The 24,591-nt window shown below is 40.8% G+C and overlaps 1 protein-coding gene across 1 annotated transcript; it reads right to left on the bottom strand.

The window, feature by feature from the left end:
- Positions 1-154: 154 nt before the first annotated feature.
- Positions 155-24,221, bottom strand: LOC124016058 (carbonic anhydrase-related protein 10-like). Its single transcript, XM_046331580.1, has 9 exons — positions 23,812-24,221; positions 21,614-21,688; positions 15,480-15,625; positions 6,552-6,737; positions 5,629-5,724; positions 5,416-5,488; positions 3,105-3,259; positions 2,788-2,962; positions 155-1,689 (listed from the first exon to the last, which is right to left on the bottom strand). The coding sequence occupies exons 1-9, from the start codon at positions 23,867-23,869 to the stop codon at positions 1,667-1,669; spliced, it is 987 nt and encodes a 328-aa protein (XP_046187536.1). The 5' UTR covers positions 23,870-24,221; the 3' UTR covers positions 155-1,666.
- Between the last annotated feature and the right edge of the window lie 370 nt (positions 24,222-24,591).

The following is a 24,591-nucleotide window of genomic DNA, read 5'->3' as shown; positions in this document are numbered from 1 at the left end:
TAAAGTTGACTTAAATTGGCAAAATAATCTATGGCAAGACTTGAAAATGGCTGTCTAGCAAAGACCAATAACCAGAGCTTGAAGAATTGTAAAAAGAATAAAGGGCAAATATTGTACAATCCAGGTGTGCAAATCTCTTAGAGACTTACCCAGAAAGACTCACAGCTGTAATCGCTGGCAAAGGTGATTCTAACATGTATTGACTCAAGGGGTTGAATACTTTGTGTTTTATTTTCCATTGAATTAAAAATAAAAAACAATTTTTTTTCTTCCATTTTGATATAAGACTATTTTGTTTAGATCGTTTCCCCAAAAAATACAATTCAATTCATATAAATCCTACTTTGTCAAGGGGTGTGAATATTTTCTGAAGGCACTGTATATACTTACCTCAACTACCTCGTACCCCTGCACATTGATATGGTATATTGGTACTTCCTGTATTTAGCTTCATTCTTGTGTGTTATTTCTCTTGTGTTTTTATCTTCTTGTTTTACTCTGCATCGGTGGGAAAGAGATTGTTAGTAAGCATTTCACACTAGACCTGTTGTTGTATTTGTTTCGTTGCCACAAAACGAGGAGATTTACCCTATTTAATGAGAAATACAATTCCCAGTAGAGAATGCACACACACACACACATACAGTCATGTACACATGCGCGCACACACACACACAAACCCACATTGCCTGTAACGCCATACACAGCTCTGAATCGAAAATGAGGATAAATAATTGATAAGGAATGCCTTGTGACTGCTTAAAGAATTTGCAGACAAATCACGTCCCATGCTCTATTCAGTGCTAGACAATATACAATTCTTAAACAGCATATACTATATAGGCCTTATGTAAAGTGTTATTTTATCTTAGATAATTCTCTGAAACATGTTAATTGGGCTGCTATCATTTAAATAAACAGAGTGAATGGAATTGTAAACAATTAAACAGAGAAAAGGCAAATGGCCCAAAATGGCTAGAAAAGTTTAGTAAATACAGTATAAAATACTGGATCTACCAAGTCTATGGCTAGGAGTGTTTCCTGACTATGTGGCCTGAACAGGAACATCTCATGCCCTGGTGTTTTCTGGGGTCCAGAGTTTTTCCTGATTAGGTCACATGGTCAGGAAATGTTTCTGCATTTGTGACATTTATTCAGTACACCTTTCGCTTGTGACATGGTTATGTAGAAGCTTTCATCACTAGAAGCACCCTCTTATCATATTCAGATTCTTAGCTTGTTGTTAGATCTGATGGAATGCTGTTGGTATCAAAACACGGTATGGTTGTATCTGTGATTACAGTTAGCTCATTTCAAGAAGTGTTGGTCCTTTGGGATCTTTGGGTGCTCAAGTGAATCTGATGTTGGTGATGATGTCATAAAAGAGGTCCTCTTTGTCTCCACTGCAGAGGTCAGTAAAATGGCGGAGCCTGCTGAATTTCCATACAGCCCATTTCCATAAGCTCTATAAAAGAATTACATTTGTGCAGCCTTAAAAGTTACACTTTTCAATCTTTCCTTGTCTTACTTTGCAATCTCAAACATACTCAAAAAACAGCCTCTCTTCTGATAATGTAGTATTTCCACATTCAAATAAAGTCTTGAGAATAAGGATCCAATATTTCGTTTTCATCCTGTTGTATTGCACAGCATGTTCATCTTTTTCCTACTTCAAAAGCCACTGGTTTACTGGAAAGAGAACAAAGAGATGTGGAGGTTAGCATGAACTGCTTGAACTGGAAACACAAAGGCAATGCTTGAGACATAGAACCTACAAAGAAACTGTTCATTTTGAAGGACGAGGCATTTCTCTATAGACATCTCAGAACTATAGAAGACTGAGAAAACATAGTTTATTAGGTACACCCATGTGGTACCGGGTCGGACCCCCCTTTGCCTCCAGAACAGCCTGAATTCCTCATGGCATGTAAACGTCACTCAATTGGTATCAAGGGACCTAATGTGTGCCAGGAAAACCTTCCCCACACCATACCCCATACACCACCGCCACCAATCTGTATCGTTGACACCAGGCAGGATGGGGCCATGGACTCATGCTGCTTACGCCAAAGCCTGACTCTGCCATCAGCATGACACAACAGGAACTGGGATTTGTTGGACCAGGCAATGTTTTACCACTCCTCAATTGTCCAGTGTTGGTGATCGCGTTCCCACTGGAGCCATTTCTTCTTGTTTTAAACTGATAGGAGTGGAACCCGGTGTGGTTGCCTGCTGCAATGCCTTTCTGCACACGACTGTTGTACTGCAACATTATTTACTTATTTGTGGCCAGCCTGATTCTTGCCATTATCCTTCGACCTCTCATCAACAAGCTATTTTCGCCCACAGGACTGCAGCTGATTGGATGTTTTTTGTTTTCCGCACCATTCTCAGTAAACCCTAGACACTATCATGTGTGAAAAGCCCAGGAGGCCGGATGTTTCTGAGATACTGGTACCGACGCACCTGGTACCGACGATCATACCATCGCTTAGGTCACAATTCTAATGTTTAATCGAACATCAACTGAATACCTCGATGGCACTGTCTGTAGGAGCGAACCATTTTTTGTGAATGGGGTGGTGTACCTAATAAACTGGTCACTGAGTGTAAATATTGAATTTCTAAAAACACAAACCGGTTTCAGAATACAGTATGTGCAGTTTATATTACAATGACAAACCTTTTTCCCACAGTCTGTTTTTACCAATACCCGAATTTTACCGGAAAGTCTCAAGTAACCGTGTTGATTGAATAAAGATCCTAAACACATGCGTTCAGACACACCTCGATACTGGGGCCTCAGGGCACGGTTGTTGGGGCAGTCCCGGCCCTGCTTGCTGAAGTTGATGTTGGTGCGGATACAGCGCTGCAGGAGAGGCTGGGCGGGCCGCGTGTTGTCACTCATACTGAGGAATATCTTATATGGCTCATTCTGACTTAGCAGTCGCAGAGAATGCATCTACAGAGACGGCGTGAGAGAAAGTTGGACAGATAAGGTTTATGGTAAAGAATCTACAGTCTCAAATACGGCCAATTATCAAGTAACTTCTGGCTAACATGAGTTACTGTTATTATTGAGTCCATGATCGAGGGTGAGTTACCTGCATCTGCGTGACGTACACAGGTTTGTTCATGAGGATCCAGGTGGCTGTCTCGAAGCAGGGCGGGATAGTCATGGAGCCCTCGTATGTTATAAAACGTGTAGTGTCTGGATATAGATCTGCTATGTTGAGCCCCATGAGTAAGAATGCGTCATCTGGAGGTGGACCAAAACAGAGGTAATCAGATTCATACTGTACCATCCTCAACACTTTCTACACTGTATTACAGAATAATAATAACACATTTCATTTGTATAGCGCTTTTCATTACAGTGTTTATCGCAAAGCTGAGGCAAAAAGTAATGATAATAAAATAAATAATTACAATAAAAATCAAGGCAGGAAATAGCAATAGTAGGGTAGTTGCTAAAAGGACTTTCCAGATTAGGTCTATAAGAAAGACAGTCTGTACAAATGTGTTTAAAGACCCGTTTTAAAAGCTCTGATTGATGGAGCGGCTCTCAAAAGGTCAGGGAGAGTATTCCATAGGCGAGGGGCAAAGGAGCAGAAGGCTCGGTCCCCCATAGTAAGGAGACGTGTCTTGGGTACTTGAAGCAGTGGTGAGTTGCTGGAGTGGAGAGTGCGAGCTGGCTCATTGATATAAATGATATCGTTGATGTAGATGGGACTCAAATCCATTCGAGGCTTTAAACACTAGGAGGAGGATTTTAAAGTCAATCTTATAGTTGACCGGTACCCAGTGGAGTTCAGCAAGGATGGGGGGTGATGTGGGCTGACTTCTTGGTCCTGGCAGGAATCTTCTGGGGAAGTTGTAGCCTCTGAAGTGATTTGGTTGAAAGGCCCCCGAACAGAGCATTGCCATAGTCGATCTGGGAGAAGATGAAGGTGTGGACGGGTTTCTCTGCATCTGGCTGGGCAATGTTTCTTGGAAAGATTATGTTTTGCAGATATGTTTTATATGGGCATCAAAGGACAGAGATCAAACTTAACTTCCAGGTTAGAGATGACAGAGGACAGATGGATGACTTGACCGTCACTAGTAGGGCAGATGTTTCCAGCACTGGTGACCTGCTTGTGTGTCCCAATAAGCATAGCCTCAGTCTTGCTGCTGTTCAGCTGGAGGAAGTTCTCTTTCATCCATGCCAAGTTTTGCTAGGCCTGAGATGGTGTCCGGATTGATGTAAATATATACTTGGGTATCGTCAGCGCAGCAGTTGAAGTTGATGTTACAGATTCTGAGGATTTGGCTGAGAGGGAGCATGTAGATTAGGAACAGAATAGGACGCAAAACGGACCCCTGTGGGACACCGCATGTGACCGTAGACTCCACCGGTCTGGACTCTCCAATCGGGATGTATTACTTCCTATTGGAGAGGTAAGAGGAGAACCAGTTCAGAGCAGTTCCAGAGACTGCAGTGTGCTCTCTGTGATGCCACAGGAGGATGTTGGGGTCAGCAATGTCAAAAGAGCACTGAGATCTAAGAGAAGTGGGGAGGCTAGGTAATCCAGATTCTGCAGGCATCAGTAGGTTATTGGTAACTTTCACCATAGCTGTTTCGGTGCTGTGCAAGGACAGGAAACCTCACTGGAAAAACTTGTTCAGTTAATTGGAAGACGGATGGGATTGAAGCTGGTTTGCAATCCCTTTTTCCAATATTTTTGATTGGAAGAGGTTGGAGATGGGCCTGTAGTTGGATAAGAGGTCAAGGTTGGGTGTCTGCATCTGTTTTGACGAATGATAGTACCTCCCCAGTCAGCTGGGACTTGTAATACAGTTTTACATCCAATTATTATAGTAATGGGATACAAATAAAAGGATGAATAGTGATGTATTTAATGTAATTTGTTTAATTTAATTAATGAAAAAGGACTGAAAATTAAATTAACCAGACTTAATGAAGAGCATAAAACTGAAAGAAAATATAGTTTGGGTAGAAGCTGTTAATACTAACTATAGCAATGTTACATAATTGTTGTCTTTAAAGGATTGCCAAGTTTCGACATTCTGAAAGTGCCACAGAGTTATTTCTGTCGGCTAGAAACAGGAGATGACTCAAGCATCTCTCAGGGTTGGGGGCGGTTTCTATTGTTACACATCTTATCTATTGAACCAGGAGGATCACATTGGCAATGTAGCTGATTAATTCAGAAGTTGGAATTAATTTCACTCAATCTCTGATTAAGTCCATTTCTGGCAACCTTCCAATTAGCCAAATTAATTCTGTTTCTAGATATAATTTTTTACAACGGATCCAAAAATGGAACTGACTACTATTCTATCTGTGACTACTGTAGATTTGACAACGTGTGTGCATAAACCCACAAATCTTAAATGCCTGAGGGTGCTTACGTTTGTATGTTATTCTCGTGATGGTGTCTCTGTTCAGCATGCGATTCAGGAATACATTTGGAGACTCGGATATCTGAGAGGGATGAGATGTAAAGGAACATAAAATATTCAGCATCCGCAGCACAGTCCCATGGGATTCTGAATATAAAGACCACTGTCACTACAATAGAACACCACAGAGAAGGAGATTGTCTGCATCAAGCACAAACTGACCTTTATAAATATGGACACAATAGCTACGCCATTGGGGCTCTTGGCTGCCTCACTGTAGTTGGCATAGAGTTCCTGGTTGTAGTGTATAAGTTGCACCTGTAAGTGAGGCGAGATAAAGACAAAACAAACAGTGAGTCCTTCCTTTCCTGGTGTTAGACCATGTGAGATAGAAATGTGAATTTGTCTTGCACATGAAAGCATTATGTCAGATTAAACTAATCTTATCCATCCAACCCTCACTCGAAGATAAACTCAAGAAATCCAGGAATGTTTTACTTTCACACTTGTCTGCTCAGTAGAGTTCCAATTTAGAACGGGATTCAGCTCTAATTATCTGGGCAGCCGCTTACTTTTGGCAACATATCTTCCTCACTTAAAAATAGTGACTGGAAAGTGTTTGCCAAATCTAATTTAAATCGAGACAGACAAACTCAGTTTGGAACCCGATAAGTTTACTGCTTTTACTTTGTCATTATAATATCGCCCTCCACTGAAAAAACCCACTGCCACTAAAAACCCACTGCCACTAAAAACCCACTGCCACTAAAAACCCACTGCCACTAAAAACCCACTGCCACTAAAAACCCACTGCCACTTGTCGATCCAGCCTTCAATTACATTGTTAGGGTGCAGATTACTGATGCTCTCCTACCCCACCCTTCAAAGGCCCTGTACATGTGATTAGTGGACTGAGTGATAGAGGTAGTCCAGCATATTTTATCATTATCCATTGTTTGAGGAAATCTTCCACACAAACCAGCCTTGGTAGGGCTGTGTAAAGCAGTGAAGCCTTAACTGTAATGCAAGTTTGATTGAATTGAGCTCTTAGTCTAATGAAAGCAACTTTCAGTGGATTGGATTGTTTATAGACACAACAAAGATAAAGATAATCCCTCTCGGCTCATTGGCTCGTTCCCTCTCACCTCTGCAGGGAAGGACTGTCCATTGAGCAGGTGCTCCGAGCCCTGGCCGTCCTCGCTGCCGAAGTGCAGGCGGATCTCCTCCAGCCGGTGACTGTAACCCAGAGGCCCACCGGAGATGTTCACCAGGTGAGCCTTGTCTGGCCGCAGCGACACGTGGCGCCCTGTGTTGTACATGGTGCCTCCCATCTGCACAGAGAGGAGTCAAGTGAGGTGTGGTGGATGTGTGGTAAAAGAGAAGGGGGCAAGTTTCTCACCTGAGAGACCTCTACAGAAGAGGAAATGGAGATGACTCATTTAATACACTGAACAAAAATAGAAACGCAACATGCAACAATTTCTAAGATTTTACTGAGTTACAGTTCATATAAGGAAAATCAGTCAATTTAAATATATATAAAAAATAATTAGGCCCTAATCTATGGATTTCACATGACTGCAAATACAGATATGCATCTGTTGGTCACAGGTACCTTAAAAATGGGTAGGGTTGTGGATCAGAAAACCAGTCAGTATTTGGTGTGACCACCATTTGCCTCATGAACGACACATCTCCTTCGCATAAGAGTTGATCAGGCTGTTGATTGTGGCATGTGAAATGTTGTCCCACTCCTCTTCAATGACTCTGTGAATTCGCTGGATATTGGCGGGAACTGGAACACGCTGTTGTACACGTCAATCCAGAGCATCCCAAACATGCTCAATGGGTGATATGTCTGGTGAGTATGCAGGCCATGGAAGAACTGGGACATTTTCAGCTTCCAGGAATTGTGTACAGATCCTTGCAACATGGAGCTGTGTATTATCATGCTGAAATATGAGGTGATGGCGGTGGATGAACGGTCTCACCACAGTATCTCTTTTTGTTCAGTGTAATTCTTTATAATTTCCATTATGGGTAGATAAAGAAATTGCACTTTCCCATTACTGCAATGTAAAATTAGAATATTCTTCATTATTCTTCATTCTTCATAATCACAGAATAATCCTTTGGGATTGGCTGTTGGCCTGCAGAAAATGAGGTTTTTAAAAAGTGGATGAAAAAAATGAAAATCATCTTCCAAATCATCATTAAGGAAGCAGGTGAAATTAATAATAAACTGAGAAACAAACTTTCACGTTGTTTGAAGTGACACATTGAAATGCCCAACAGGTAAAGGAAGACCTTCAAAACTTTGTTCCATTCTTTCATATAAAACTAGGATAACATCAAGACTTATAATGAAATTAGAGGGAGGTAAGGAGAAAAAGTGAATGGAGGGAGTTCAGTGTTATGCCCGTGTAGATCTTGATGGAGTCATTCATCATAGAGTGATCCACTTAGTTAATTTATTCAGAGACAAAGGAATACTGAAAAATATATACAACAAATACTGCCGATGGTTAAATGAAGTAAGAAAAGCAATATATTTCACTTGACATGTTTTTTTTTATAGCCCTTTAGACAGGGGCCCGGTCTACTCCCTCTTAGTGCATAATGCATGTAATCAAATGAGCAAAATGGTGAGAGCTGAAAATGAATTCAATTCCTCAACAGTGTTATGTATTATACCAAATCTTCCACTGACACCTATTCTAATTACTAGGCAAAAGAAGCACTCAGCAGGCACTGAGCTGGCACAGAGCTGGCACTGAGCTGGCACAGAGCTGGTACTGGGGCCAATACTTTGTGCATAAGAAGACGGCAATATGGGTTCGGAGTTGTAGGTTCTGTTTTGGGGATGATATAATCTCTACTGGCTAGTAAGCAAACAAATGTGATGAGGCCCTTTGGGATGTGATAATGTAGCTGGCTTGCTTTGTCATAAAAATATGTTTTCACGAAATCCACCTGCGGTTCACCAAACAGCCTTCAAAATCCTTCTGATAACAGTGTTGCATTCAAATCTGATAGACAAAGATATAATAAGAACATTTAGAGTACCCACTTAACAGTGCATTTAAGGTACAGAATGAGTACCTTGAATGAGTAAGTGTGTCCACATTTTTGACTAGTACTGTAATATATATATATATATATATATATATATATATATATATATATATATATATATATATATATATATATATATATATATATATATATATTTAAATAGTTGCAGACAGTTTTTAGGTTAAATTACATTTTTTCACAGGGTAATGATTTTTTTTTTATAGCAGCAGATGTTTAAAGTTTTTCAGTTACTGTATTCATCTTGTGTAGCAACCGACTATACTCTAAATCAGTGCTTTTATACTGGCCGGGTATGGTCACGTGGTCACTCAATCAAACCAAATAAAATCTCTTAACATAACTTCAATTTATTAAGAGTAGCATCTTTCAAATGTTCTCCATTCTGTGCTGTCTCATTGACAACACAGACTATGTCTACCTAACAGGCAGAAATTCTGCAGATGAGCCTTAATTCTATTCAGATTCACAATGATCATTGATTATGACAACGCACACAATGCTATAGCTACCTTGATGTATGTATTTGGACATAAAGTCATGCTAGAGGAGGAGCTGACACAACACTCCTGTTGAGGGATTTACCGATTTTGCTGTCCACTTTAAGCATTCCCAAACAGAGCATAAAAGCTGCTTACCATGAGCAAAAATGCCCCCACGCTTCATTGAGTTAAAAAGGCTTGGGACTAATTGCTGTTCTGCTTCAGTGAATTGAGTACAAATATTGAGGGCTTACATTTTGGGGACATTTGATTTTAATTTGACATTTGTTTTGCATCAGGTTAGGTTAAACTATTCCCCTCTGCTGTACAGTGGACTGTCCCTCAGGCTCAGGAAAGTATTCACACCCCTTGACATTCCACATTTTGTTGTGTTACTAAGTGGGATTCAAATGGATTTAATTGTCCTTTTTTTGTCAAGGAAGAAGGGTGCCTATTGGTAAATGGGTAAAAAATAAATAAAAAAGCAGACATTGAATACCCCATTGAGCATGCTGAAGTAATTAATTACACTTTGGATGGTGTATCAATCTACCCAGTCACTACAATGATGCAAGAGTCCTTCCTAACTCAGTTGCCGGAGAGGAAGGAAACTGCTCAGGGATTTCACCATGAGGCCAATGGTGACTTTAAAACAGTTACAGAGTTTAATCGCTGTGATAAGAGAAAACTAAGGATGGATCCACAATATTGTAGTTATCTTCTCTAGGGTAGGGGGCAGCATTTGGAATTTTGGATAAAAAGCGTGCCCAAATTAAACTGCCTTCTACGCAGGCCCAGAAGATAGGATATGCATATAATTGGTAGATTTGGATAGAAAACACTCTAAAGTTTCCAAAACTGTTAAAATAGCATCTGTGAGTATAACAGAATTGATTTGGCAGGCGAAAACCTGAGAACAATCCATTCAGGAAGTAGGAATGTTTTTGTTGTTGTAGTTTTCTATTCAATGCCATTACAGTATCCAATGACTTAGAACTCAAATTGCAGTTCCTATGCCTTCCACTAGATGTCAACAATCTTTAGAAATAGTTTCAGGCTTGTATTCTGAAAAATGAGGGAGTAAGAGCAGTCTGAATGAGTGGACCCTGCCGCGTCACAGAGCTTTTTCATGCGCGAGACCGAGAGAGTGCCTTTCTTGTTTACCTTTTATATTGACGACATTATTGTCCGGTTGAAATATTATCGATTATTTAGGCTAAAAACAATCTGAGGATTGATCATGAACATCATTTGAAATGTTTCTACGAACTTTACGGATACTATTTGGATTTTTTGTCTGCCTGTTGTGACTGCGTGGATTACTGAAGAAAACACGCAAACAAAACTGAGGTTTTTGGATATAAAGAGACTTTATCGAACAAAAGGAACATTTATTGAATACATGAATGTCTTCTGAGTGCAACCATATGAAGATCATCAAAGGTAAGTGATTCATTTTATCTCTATTTCTGAATTGTGTAACTCTTCTACTTGGCTGGGTACTGTTTGTAATGATTTGTCTGCTGGGCTATGTTCTCAAATAATCGTAAGGTATGCTTTCGCCGTAAAGCATTTACAAAATCTGACACTGTGGTTTGATTCACAAGAAGTTAATCTTTAAACCTATGTAAAATAGTTGTATCTTTCCTGAATTATTATAATGAGTATTTCTGTATTTGAATTCAGCGCTCTGCATTCTCACTGGATGTTGGCCAGGTGGGACGCTACCACATACCCTAGAGAGGTTAATCTACAATACTAACCTAATTAACAGAGTGAAAAGAAGGAAGCCTGTACAGAATAAAAATATTCCAAAAACATGCATCCTGTTTGCAACAAGGCACTAAAATAATACCGCAAAGCAATTTTTTGTCCTGAATACAAAGTGTTATGTTTGGGGTAAATCTAACACAACACATTACTGAGTACCATTCTCCATATGTTCAAGGGGTTTGAATACTTTCTGAAGGCACTGTAGAACGCAGAACGCAAGAATCTCCCATTATTATATCAATGAAAAGTAAATTGCAGTGACTGCCCTCAAAACAGTGAGAACAGGAGGGAGTTTTGGTTTTCCACCATGTTTTGAGAAGAGAAGTTAGACTAGCTTTGATTAGATTATTAAATCCCCCCATCAGTTTTCTCTCAGTTCCCTGGAGGCCCTCTACTGTCTCTGCCTGAAAAATACACATTTTACATTTACACCATTTAGCAGATGCTCTTATCCAGAGCAACTTACAGGAGCAATTAGAGGTAAGTGCCTTGCTCAAGGGCACAGCAACAGATTTTTCACCTAATCGGCTCGGGGATTCTAACCAGTGACCTTTCGGTTACTGGCCCAACACTCTTAACCGCTAGGCTACCTGCTGCCCTCTAACTGTGGCCTTTACACTCTGAAGTGAGCTCTGTGGGGGAAGTCATTCTATGCAACGAGGCACGTCTACTGGCTCTGTTTCAAAGTTGGGATTTTTCCGATCCACAATAGTTGTATAATGGAGAGAATTTTGTCTAGGGCTAAACATGAGCAGCAGAGAGAATCTCCAGTAAACACACGTTGACAGAAACAATGCCTGTTCCTGGCAGTTCAATGCAGTTGGGGTGGTAAAGCAACAGAAGGCATGTTATTTGTTCCGCCAACACAGTAATGTTACAATATTCAAAACAGGTACACAGAAATCCTCACAAAATCGTGCACGAGAAGCGCACCGGTAGCTCCCCTTTTGGCTGGTTAACCATCATTTTGCAACATGAAAGACAACATATGCTAAAACATCTCCGCCAATAAAGTGTGTTTTCTAAATTCCCTTTTCATGGTGTCTGAATGTTGTGTGGACCTCAGACAACCCCTGAACATTTTTGTTAAAGGGAGTCTCAGTACTTTTGTATACTGTTTAGCCAGTAGTTCTGAAAGTAGCACTCACGAGGCAAAAGAGGACTCCGGAAATGGTGTACTGCAGATACGTGCACTACGTCATTGCTCTTGCTCTAGCTCTGCTGTGTGGCATCAAGTGCATCTTGCTAGCTGTCACTCATATGGCGAGGGGCTGAAGCTCATTGGTTGAACTCAAATTGCTTAGGGGGCAAATGTAGGGAAAATGGTGAAACACATCTTCCAGAAAAACAGTTGCTTTTAACTATGGATTTTGTGGATAATTAAGGTAAGACGGTAATTCTTCTCATAGATTATGGGTTTATGAACTACATATTGACACATCCAGCCCAAAGATGTAGGTTTAAAAAATAATTCCTACTATGCGGTGCATTTTCTGTCCCCAGGAAAAATCACTTCCTATTTAGTTTAAAATGTGGATTCTAAAATACTTGAAATATAAGGTCAGGTATCCTTTACCTTAAAAACACAAACATTTGGATATTGAAAGGAAATGCCATTTGAACACTTTTTTAGTGTGGATGTAGGCGTTTTTGCCGTGTCCCCGGGTGTTAGTCATCAACTTCCAGGAGAAATATAAGCCATAAAATAACGGAAGGCATGTTACTCGCTCCGCCAACACAGTAAGTTTACAACACGTGAAACAGGTACACAGAAATCCTCACAAAATCATGCACGAGAAGCGCACCGGTAGCTCCCCTTTTGGCTGGTTAACCATCATTTTGCAACATGAAATACAACATATGCTAAAACATCGCTGCCAATAAAGTGTGTTTTCTAAATTCCCTTTTCATGGTGTCTGAAAGTTGTGTGGACCTCAGACAACCCCTAAACATCTTTGTTAAAAGGATTCTCAGTACCTTTGTATATTTTTTAAATATTTGTTCATTATTTTATAATCCTAGTTAAATTCTCTCTCAATAACCTTCTTCCATGATTATTGTAATTATTATAATTTGTTTTAATCCTGTTCAAGTGTTCACCATTACGATATGATATACTTTATTGCACATTTAAATGCTCACTCACAGAGCTATGGGTAATTTAGGCTCCAAATTTCCACCCTGCATCTAACAGGTTGGAAAATGCACCAAAAAAGCTTGACCAATATGTTTTTCTTGGAAGTCAAACTGGTAGAATACAAAAAGGTCCAAAAGGCACCGCAATGAAGGAATGAGTCACCAAAGGAGCATGTCTTTAAGTGGTGACACTCCATGTGCAGCCTGTCAGAATGATGAATCGTCCTGTTATTTGACCCAACACTCACCTCACCCACCTTACCTATCCTTTTGTCACTCCTAAGCCACTTTGTACCCCCTCCCTTCCTTGAGGATTGAAAGGCTGGGATTTGAACATAATTGAAGCTGTGACAGACTGAGGACATTGAAGTCCTTCAACCTTCGAAAGGAACTAAGGTCACTTTTATCTTAACTCAAACTTGTCTCATGTTAATAGCCGGCTGTTTTCTGGATAAACAAAAAAATAAGGATATTCTAGCCCTGGATTACGTGACATGAAATAGGTTATGCTGTATAATTGCACCAATATTTTCAAAGGACCGACATTTCCCGACTGACAGTTTTCCTCATGCGTGCTTTGCAAAATGCCAACTTGTTGCCTACTAAATGTTTTCTATGAGCAACTGTTTGAGCTTTACTAGGGTAATTTAATGAGAAACTACGTCTTCATGAGTGAATTTGGTGACAGTGTGTGAGTGAGTATGGCTTTGTGGACATCATGGGAGCAAGTGAGATAGGAAATGACTAATGTCCTGCTATTGACTGTCGCAGCATCCAAATTATTACTAAATGTCAACACGTTGAAGTCGATTCAAAGATGCTGTGAACAGAACCATTTATCAAGCAAAGGCTTATCACCACAGTTTCATGTTGTCTTTTTTTCATGACAAAGATTGCCACACTAAATCGCTTCTTCGGATTAATTGTCTTAATCAAGTATCTAAAAATGCAAATTGCTATTCAGTCTCTGCCTGAGCATACAAGTTGAAAATATTTCCCTAACATTCAAGTGAAGTGAACAAATACACTTCCGTAAAAGTGCAGTTTTTGGAGTGCAGCGACTGCATCTTATCGTTTGATCTTTGACCACAGCAAGTCTATTTCACACTTTCTCTAACAGTTAAATATCTTTACAAAACAGGTTCCTCGGAATCTCAGCATCCCCTCCACCTGAGCATCCGTCTCCACCTGACGTTTTCTGTGGTAAAGTGAGACTCCTCCACAAGGTCTAACATCCCAAGTGCTTAATAACAAGATGGAAATTAATTTACACCTTTTTCAAGCAACCGCCTTTCATCAAGCTGTAAATCCAAGCTCAATGTTAATCAGGAATAACATGTGTTCTATTTGTGTGTGAGCTGAGTTTGTTTGTGTGTGGTGCTGTATGGTAGTGTGTTAATGGCACATGACAATATTTTTAACTAAAATAGTGTATGCATTTCAATAAATAGCTGCAGGAAAAGAGGCAGTTAACTGGGAGAGTAAACATGTCCATCTGTTGATGGACATATATCTGGGAATATCGAGTAGACGAGCTGTGGCGAATGTAAAAACATCCTGGCTAACTTCATGTATCCCCTCTCCCACAGTCCTCCCACAGACACAAGCCAGCACAGATGGCCCAGCTCTCTGCGCTCTCGCTCAGCAGATGCACACTTGCATTAATCATAAAACAAGACTTACAAAGAGAATTTAACCCTCTCTTACATGTACTGTTCTTTGCCAATCCTCCCTGGCTCCTTGTGGTAGTTTTCTGATTCAAACTAAATGAGAGTACTATTCATGGGAATCAAATGTTGGGGAGGGGGAGGTGGACTGTCTTAATTAAAGGGTTTTGTCCTCTGAAAAATGGCCACCACATACATACCTTACAGTAAGTCAATTTTCATTCTTACACAACACTGCAAAGAACCAAAAGATACATAAATAAAATGTAATTGGATCAAATAGGCTCGGTAATAGTTCATTTGTCCTAATTTGAACTACAGTACTGAGTGTAATTCTGTTGTCGTTCTCATTTTACATGATTAGTAATTTCCCCTATTCCCTAGTGGACTTTATGCCCTGTGGTGAATGATGGTCATGCCCCCTTGTCCCCAGCTTGCAGCTTGGGGCATCCTGTCAACACCCTTTGATAATGTTAGTGAAATCCTACAATAAATACTATCTGCTATATGGGTCATTTGATGCGATCGGGATGGGAGAGATTCAGAAGGCAACTGTGAAAGCAGAGCATGACGTACAACTAAAGGAGAGCCATGGGGCTAGATAGCGGGGGTGTTGCTAGAGGCATTAAAAAATTGACCCTGTCTGTGTAGTCTAAAGAATTCAGAGTAGAAATCTGACGTTACTTCATACTATAAATCTATAAATGTTTATTCTGTAAACAGAACACCTTGTTTTGATGATGGCTGAGCATACTAGTCCTCATTACACATTATAAATACAATATGAACACACACAACTGGAATCCAATAATAGCCTTCAGATGACCAACGTCTCCTGAAGTTTTAGACCTGATGCCCTTCAGATCTACAAGCTCAAGAGTCATCAGTGAGTTCAAGATCAGGCTTCCCACAATCTCCTTACCTTGCTGCGTCCGCCTGTGTTGAGACGTAGAGGGGTGAGGAAGGGGTCAAAGATCATGTGACTAGTCTCCACGTTGACCGGCGACTGCCTCTTTCCCATGGCACACAGGTTCCAGGCGGAATTCACCAGCCCCCAGAAGGATGGTACTGTGGACAACAAGCACAGTTCCATTTCCTTTATCATGTGGATGTCTAATATTGTGTGTGAGATGAGTAAGTTCTTAAACAGCGCTTGGACTATAAAAACTTTGACAGAAACCACTGAGGAGGAAACGCTGAGTAATGAAACGAGGTAAAGATATCCCTTTAAAGTCCTTGCCTTACTGTAACCGAAACAGCAGCAGTTAGAGTATGGAGTATGCCATCAGAACAACATTCCATATTATGATTGTACAGCACTAGGAAAAGCTATTTTGAGAAAAGGGCACGTGAGTAATGCCAAAGTTGATTATGTATGTATGTATGTATGTAGATACTACTATGGATTTAGATAGAATCCCTCTATATTAGAATCAGTTTAAATGCTTCCAGAATCTGATTTAAGATCAGCTGAAATAATCTTAGTTATCCCTCCCTCGTTACTTGCACATGACAGAAGGGACTGGGGAGAACCCATCCTCTCCTCTTAGTAGGGCTCAGAGCCTGGCAGTGGCACAGGAGCAGGGCCGCTGTGACAGATGTGGCAGGCCTCAAGAGTGCCATCACTACCCCTTTCTGACACGCGTGACGTCACCCAGCTGTGATTACATCACGTGGGTCGGCTTGAGTGGAGAAGGCCGCCCAGCTGTGATTACATCACGTGGGTCGGCTTGAGTGGAGAAGGCCGCCCAGCTGTGATTACATCACGTGGGTCGGCTTGAGTGGAGAAGGCCGCCCAGCTGTGATTACATCACGTGGGTCGGCTTGAGTGGAGAAGGCCGCCCAGCTGTGATTACATCACGTGGGTCGGCTTGAGTGGAGAAGGCCGCCCAGCTGTGATTACATCACGTGGGTCGGCTTGAGTGGAGAAGGCCGCCCAGCTGTGAAACAGATGAGGGTTCAGGACTTTTACACTCTCTCCCTTAGCACAGGGATTAGAGGCTGATACTCTGGACTGCTGGACGGAGACTCCTGGGACAACCAGTACTATTCAACCAGTACTATTCATTGCTTAATTCATGGGCAAGGGGCATGCCTTCTGGGCAAAGCCCAATGGTGGTTAAGGACTATCAGATCAGCGCCACAACCCCTATAGATATTTCTACAATAAGAGGAAATCATGACTAGGAGTCAATTTCAGAATTAAGATTCAGCTAAAGAATCAGCTAGTGAATCAGCTTAAACTAGCAAATAAGCAATGAATTAGCCACCCTAAGCTGATCAGTGACCTATATTACAAGCTGATCTTGGCCAAACTACTCTTAATGCATGATAATGAAATACAGTAGATGAGGATCTGGAATGATGTTGGAATTTCTGAACGTCAACTAATTGTTTACCAGTTGTAGCTGCACGTGTAGAGGGTTCAATATAGTGTTAAAAAAAATAGTATCACAAAATTAAGCCTAGGCATTTTTAACTAAACTATCATTGTTTTAAGAATTGATCCAGGGAAAAATGTACACTGTTGTTGATAGTTTCGAAGGCAGTATTTTGGCAACAATGGTTACTTTTGCCAAAAAATGAGGTCATGTGACATATATAAAAGCCTTTGTGTCCTAAAACAGTGACGTAACTGTGTTGTAATCCCACTCAGTGACATTTGGTGAGCACAACAGTCGGAGGGAAGAGAGGATATGTCAAACTGAGAACCATGCTCAAAGGAAATATAAGATAGCACTACACTCAACTCATGGCACTCTAACTGTTGTATTAAATTGTTAATCACTTTCATTGCTTGTTGGTTTGGTGGAGCAAGAGCGATACAAACATCTAAAGAAAGGATGAGGCATTCATTGTTAAGGATGCTTCATAGGGCAGATTCAAACTAACATTATTGTTTTAGCAGCGAAAGGTGCTTAGAGGTGCTCCTAGACATTACTGAGGCTGAGCAGGAAAGACAACAATTTCCATTAGAAAACTCAGCTAGAAAAGTACAAGTATGTCTAAACCCTCACGTGTGAACTCTCACCCCCTTTACCCATGCTGCCTAGTGCTCATGATCTCTATTCCAGTACAGGTATATTATTGGATCAGGTAGCAGGTGCATGCAGCAGGTGCAATGCAGTACGTCCCAGCCAAGAGCTGAAAACCAGACCCTACAGTACAACTACCTCTAGGGAGACTTCACAACACGTGTTGGGATATGCAGCTAATTGAAGTCTAGAGGGTTTTTTTCCAGAGCAAAATAGTCAGGATATAAACATAACGTTACAGAGAACAAACTAAAATGAGAACATAAATGTCAATGGGTCTGGAGAGACCACTAGGACTGAGGACTGGCCAACTCACAGCAATCACAATTCACAAAATTCACTCTGATTTTATATCAAAATGACCAGGGAAATCCTCCCCTCAGATCGTAGGGATTACATTTCCAATTTTACAAGCAGCGTAAACAAAGAAGACAAAATTGGGACAGTTTGCAATCTATTGAACCTGCTGGACTGTGCAGACACTCCCGACTCCAGTGTATTGCCTTCCTAAGGTCCTGTGGATATAATTAAAGTGGAGGAATAGCTGATGATCCATCATGCAGTTAACATCAGAGAGCAGATGTCTTGGGACGTGGGAGAACTACAGATGGAACTACAATTAGTTTAAATAACTTTGTGTTGCAACTGCAATATTGTCTGCCAAATACTAGGACACGGTAGACCTTTTCACACTCAGACAACAGACTCATGAAAACTATAGGCTATGCAGTGCGAGACAATCAGAGAGTAATGATGAAGGGAGATTTGTTCTTCAATAAACAGTGCTTAAAAGCGTGCTGTTAGCCAAGGGGTAATTCCATGGAGCAATTTATTTAAAAGGCAGGCAGGTGTTTTGGGTATTGGTGGGCAGGTAGCAATATCAATTCCAACGTGGTAGCCTGACAATGTACAACAACTAGCTAGGTTTCCATCCAGTTGGTGACAGATTTTCATGCGAATATTCTCAAATCTGCATAAAAACAACGTACACATTTTCTTACCAGAAATGTTTCCATCAAGTAACGGACTTGTTTGAGGATAAAAGTCTGTGCGTAATGACATAATGCACAGAAAAAAATAACTTTTGTGGTTCAATTTCCATGTACTGGATAAAAAAATACACGTTAGATGGGTTTCCATGACATTTTCAACTCTTCCGATTCAAAAGGTTGAATGTAAACCTGGTTACTGACAAGCTTCTGGTTTGACAGGATAATATACCTAGGTCTAGACCCTCTTATCATCATAGAGGATTTAACACCATCTGCTGTAGGTTATTTTGCTCAGCCCTCAAACAAATCAAATCTTACTTTGACATGGCAAGGAGGAATAAGCCACTGCTTTTCTGACCTGTCCTTTGAGCATCTTCCTTTATCACAGCTGTAAATTACTTGGCTGGCTCGCCTATAGATGATTTGGTTGTTAAAAGTCTTAAATGTCAGCCATAATCTAGCACCTTCGCATAATGTTTTAGCTTTGAAGACAATGGTGTAGCTCGTGTTGCTCCAATAACAAACCTTTCCGCTCATCCTCCAGGCCGCCACACCCGCAGGTAGAAATACAGCAGCAATATGCTAGAACATATGTATGTTCATCACATTAGTCGGTGGGTGGGAAAAGGAGGAAGAGGGGCTTAACATTATTATAGCTCTGAGTGAGAGCGAAAATGTAAAGTGCGGGTCCTGTGAATATGGCCTTTTAATACCATTAGAAGATTATTGAGCGCATAGTAATCATAATTCTATTCTAGCCTCTTCCCATTCCATTTAAATTCCCTCGTAACCCTTTGCGTGGGAGGGATTCTGTTTCTTCCTTCCGCACTTCTTTTTTTGCCCCTCAGAGTCTTTGCAAGGGCGTCTGTGTGTGTGTGTGAGAGAGAGAGAGAGAGAGAGAGAGAGAGAGAGAGAGAGAGAGAGAGAGAGAGAGAGAGAGAGAGAGAGAGAGAGAGAGAGAGAGAAGAGAGAACAGAGAGAGCTGGCTGTGATCACTAACTTGGTGACCTACTTTCCAAGACTGCAGCACATACAAATAATAATACAGAGTTATGCTCCTGTAAGAATATACAGAAGGAAGGTGATGCCTTTGTTTCTGACAAAAGGTTCAGTTGAATTGAAATCTGTATCAAAAAGTTAATGGGCCAAGGCATAATTGCACTCTTCTTGAGCCTGTTTAGATCAATTCGATTTCCTTTCCATTTCAAAAAGTAAAGTCTTTAATTAGATGGCTCCAAATGTACATTCTAGCTGTAGAGTTTCCCCGTTTTCATCAAAAAGGGCTTGAGGCGAATGAATGTACAATAGCAAAAACATCCCACCAACTTGGCTTCCACCCATATGACACCAGGCACATACACAGAGTCACTGTCATTTGCGGTTGACTGTGTGTGGATGTCTCCTCTCCTGTGTAAAGGTCTCTGTGGTGATAGACAGGAAGCTTCCCTGCAGCTAGGCCGAGAGGCTGAAAGGGCTCTCCCCCTGAGTCCACACACTGATACACTAGCAGGAGACATAGGTTAAAGGTCAGGGAGCATCCCACAACCTTCTACAAAAGACTTCCAAAGGCTTCTGTGTCACCTGCTGTGCTTATCTGTCACAGCTAATAAATAGGCATTTCTCCTCCTAGCCCTGCTGCCCTAAAGGAGAGGAGAAGAGAGGTTGAAACTAAGGTAATCCAATGACAGAGTTACACATGGAGCAGCTGAGGACAGTGCTGGCCCTCAAGGCAGCAGTTTCTGCTGGTTTCACGTATCCTTATATGAGCCCATTGGCTCATCCAAATTTGCACCCTTCCTTAAGGCACACATAGACAATTGGGGTGGGATGATACCAGTATCGCGATACTAAGCAAAGGAAACAAAACACAAAGCTGATTTAACTTCTTTAGGAAAACAGCACTAATGTTGGAAACAAACATCATTATGTTGTCTTCCAGAGCAGGCACGGCTCCAGGACAAAGTGACTAAAGGGGGCAGTTGACATCGGTGAGGGGGCTACATTTTTGGGTGTTCTTGCATTGGAATTATATTGAATTCTGGTTATCACGCTGTACCAAAATAAACATATAGTTCAAATGCAGAGACTCCGAGATCATTGAGTGCTTTTGAAGTGACAGGTTGGGGTGGAAACTGCAACCTGTCTCCTTCTAGCAGTCACAAGGACAAATATTCAGCAGGAGGCAGGCAGGTAGAGGTGCAAATGAGCGTTGGAGTTTTTTACACAGCGCTGGGGTTTCAAAGATGACGCTGATATTTACAAATATATATACAAAGTTCTGACTTCAAAATGTCAGCATTCAAAAGAAAATGAACAGTAAACTGGTAAGTGCAATGAAATAAAATGCAATGAAATAAACCAAAAGTTCTTTATCACAAGTGTTGCACAGTTTGTGAGCTCTCCAAACGTTTCCAAATGAGAAATGGTATGAATGTATGATTATATTTAACGTTGTATTATTGAAATGTTACCAGACACAGTTATATTGGTCATTCATCCTTCCTCGTTGAAAAGGTCTGAGACCTCTATTTTATTCAATGTGCTGCCATTCTTCTTCTGTATACTTGTATGTCTGTGCTCCCCTTGATTATGGAGTAAAGAAACAAAGGGAGGGAGGAAGATGGAGAGAGGGCTGTAATAAACATTTCATAAGACCTGCAGTCAGAACAGTAGTGAACCTGAAGCTCCTGCTGCAGAGACAGAGAGCGGAGGAAGAAGCCAGCAACATGTCAATAACACTGCCCAAGAGCAAGAACGTTAGTAACAAGCGAACCCTCCTGGTTAACAAGAAATGTTCCCTTCCCAAAACAGAGAGGACTGTTTGGTCTGGCTTTCTGTTACGAAACAACCCACTGGACAAAAGCTGGTTGAATCAACATTGTTTCCACATCACTTCAACAAAAAATAATGACATTGAACCAATGTGGAAAACTGATAGGACCATCTCCTTATTTAATAGTGGGCCATGTGGACACCAAGGCTTTGAGTTCATGTGATGTCAGTGTTTGTTCAACATCGAAAATAATTACCTGGAACAAAGCTCCCTTGGACAGCATCTTTGTACGCCCACCAACCGTCATGAATCTTTGGTGAAATTAGCTGTGCTGCAGTAGGAAAAAAACAAAAAAACACAGAAACTATCATGTCGCTGAAAATGATCACCAACTCACTTGTTAACTTTCAGTTCTTAAGTCTAATATTACCTAGAGATTAGGGATAAAAACTGAATTGAGGCCCTGGCTTTTGTGGTCAGCCTGACCACATTAAAGAGACGTAGGGTTTGGAATGATCAAGTGGATACCTCAATTTAATAGGATATGTTGCGTTACGGTACAAATAGAATAATGGTCTGGTTACATAAGACAGAAATTAAAAGAGGTTGGTCCATAACCAAGGGAAGTAGGGTGCACAAGCATTTCGCTACACTCACAATAACATCTACTAACCATGTGTATGTGACCAATAAAATGTGATTTCATTTTGATTAGTTGTCCCCGACGCAACTCGAACACACAACCTTTGGTTGCTTTATTTGAATGATTTTTTTCAGATTTTTCAGGGGGTGCTGAAGTACCCTCAGCACCCCCTGAAAAATCTGAAGAAAATAATTCAAATAAAGCAACCAAAGGTTGTGTGTTCGAGTTGCATCGGGGACAACTGTAGCATTTAAGCTAACACCTTCCCTAACCTCAACCTAATTCTACTAACCTGCAACGTAAATTCCCCTAACATTTGTCCTTACCACAAATGCTAACAGAAGAACAAGCAGCCTGTAATCAGAGCAAGACATCTAATACTTATTTTCTTTAAACTAGGCAATTCAGTTAAGAACAAATTCTTATTTACAATGACGGCATACTGGGAAACAGTAGGTTAACTGCCTTGTTCAGAACAACAGATTTTTATGTTGTCAGCTCAGGGATTAGATCCAGCAACCTTTCGGTGACGGGCCAAACGCTCTAACCACTAGCCTACCTGCAGCGCCATTTGTCCTCCGAGATGCATTATACATTTCATCATCCAATTTGTATGATATTGTACGGCCGGGTAAGACATGTGATTCTACACTTCCTCCAATTCGTATGATATTGTACAACAGCTATTCCATTCATAACATATCATACTTAATGGAGGGCAAACAAATTTAGATCCCAAATCCTATGAATTGCCCTGAGGCCAAGTTGTTGTGGTACAGGTGGTAGAGCACCTGCCTCTGCACCACACAGGATTTGAGGATCGTGCCCCCTGTCAGTTTTCCTGTCTCTTGCTATATTGGTGGCAGGCAGCAAAGGGATCATTCCGGAGGTTTCTAGGGTGCTGGTTTGCAGATGGGCTCTGTGCGAATGGACAAGTCTCAAAGGGAGAGAATGCTGAAATGAGTGTTTCTACTGAGTTTTCTACTGCCTCTATCCCAGGCCCAGGGTTTTGTGGTAGATCACTTGACCTCTGCAATGCTGGATCTTGGGGTCAAGCCCCACGGTCAGCTGTTCTTCCCACTAAACATCATGTCAGCGGTCATGAGAGTAAGAACACAAGATACCATTTATTGCTGTCTGGCAGATGTAAATAAGAACAGAAATGAAACATACTTGAAAAGTTCCATCTATTGACAAATTAGTCTCTGTCATAGCTTATTTTGGGACAGAGGCCTCCTAGGATGCAGACAAGATATTCGATGTGTTTGCGATGATGTAAGATGTGGGTAATAATATCCATGCAACATGCAAAGAGCATCTGTATGTGGAACACGCCCAATGTTGAATCTAATCTCAGCATTACAAATTTGACAGGCGCAAAGAGATTTTGTAAAATGTTCTCTCATTGGTACCAAATTAGGGGCGGGACAAAACAAATTATAATCCTAAACACAAATAGCCTATTATATAATATTATGACTAACATTCAAGAGAACGGCTAGATAATCAACGATTACAGTAATTGTGTTGCCAACTCACGCGCAAGTGGAGTAAATATTTGCTTTAGTGATCTTTAAAGACTTGTCATGCTTAAACCTACACTGAAACAATTATTGGTAGACAGCTGCAACACCCGTGCCTTACATTGCACGGTTTACAGTAGGAACCGTATCACCAACAGAAGACTATTCTGTATTTCCTTAAACAAATACATTTAAATGAGTCACAATATTCTGGGGTTTGTTGAAGCCCTGAAGTTCATCACTTCATCTCATGTATTCCATTTAATAACCGCAGGCTTCAAGGCTTACCTGATGTGCAGATGAAATATGCTTGAAAAATCAAAAATATTTCCCAAACGATATGCATTCTTCATTCATTCCAAATTAATTTTGCAAAAGCTTAAATATATTAATTGCAAAGTTTGAATTCTTAACGATGACAAACTTTGACGAGGCATTTTCCCCAATCCGTCAACGATCCAAGGTGTCACATTCAGTGTTGCGCGCTCTGCCAAAATGGTAGGTCAAAAGAACGCGCGCCAAAAACGACGACCGCTTAAAACACGTAATGTGATCCATAAAAATAAAAAAATTATATAATTACGACACGATGCCGTAGTTCGCTTCGCCACTGAAAGTGTTTGAAGACCGAGTACAAACTAAAGCTACATGACTGGCTATCTTTGAGTGGACTCAACTTGTCACTGCGTGCGGCAGACCATCACCATGGACAGACTGGTCTCGTGGACTAGACGTAACATAATAAACGTAAGTACGGGACAATCAAATTAGTATAATACTGTATGTTTGGTATGCTTACATAAGATACTAGGTTACTTAAAGCAAAAACGAAAGGAGAGTGGTTGGTTGGTCGTGGTGGATGAGTGAGTCTAGCAACCCAAAGGTTATATGGTCAAGTCTTATCACAGACAGCTTTTGCGATTGAGCTAATTAGCAACTTTGCAACTACTTACTTATTTTTATGTACTTTGCAACTACTCAGTAGCGGTATCACTGAGGATGCCAAGGCAGTACAAAAGCCATATTACAACCTATGTTGTGATAATTGCGTTATTTGCTTTATAAGCT

Source organism: Oncorhynchus gorbuscha, linkage group LG26 (genome assembly GCF_021184085.1).
Source record: "Oncorhynchus gorbuscha isolate QuinsamMale2020 ecotype Even-year linkage group LG26, OgorEven_v1.0, whole genome shotgun sequence".
Taxonomy (NCBI): Eukaryota; Metazoa; Chordata; class Actinopteri; order Salmoniformes; family Salmonidae; genus Oncorhynchus; species Oncorhynchus gorbuscha.
This window is presented reverse-complemented; position numbering and strand designations above follow the sequence as displayed.

Bases quoted from the DNA above. Each gene is read 5' to 3' on its own strand.
- LOC124016058 (XM_046331580.1), bottom strand. From the start codon at position 23,869: ATGCATATCGTTTGGGAAATATTTTTGATTTTTCAAGCATATTTCATC. The intron at 15,626-21,613 runs GTAATTATTTTC...TGTTGTCCACAG, and splicing joins CCAAGGGAGCTTTGTTCCAG to TACCATCCTTCTGGGGGCTG. The intron at 1,690-2,787 runs GTGTGTCTGAAC...TTCTCTTTCCAG, and splicing joins CCTGAGGCCCCAGTATCGAG to TAAACCAGTGGCTTTTGAAG.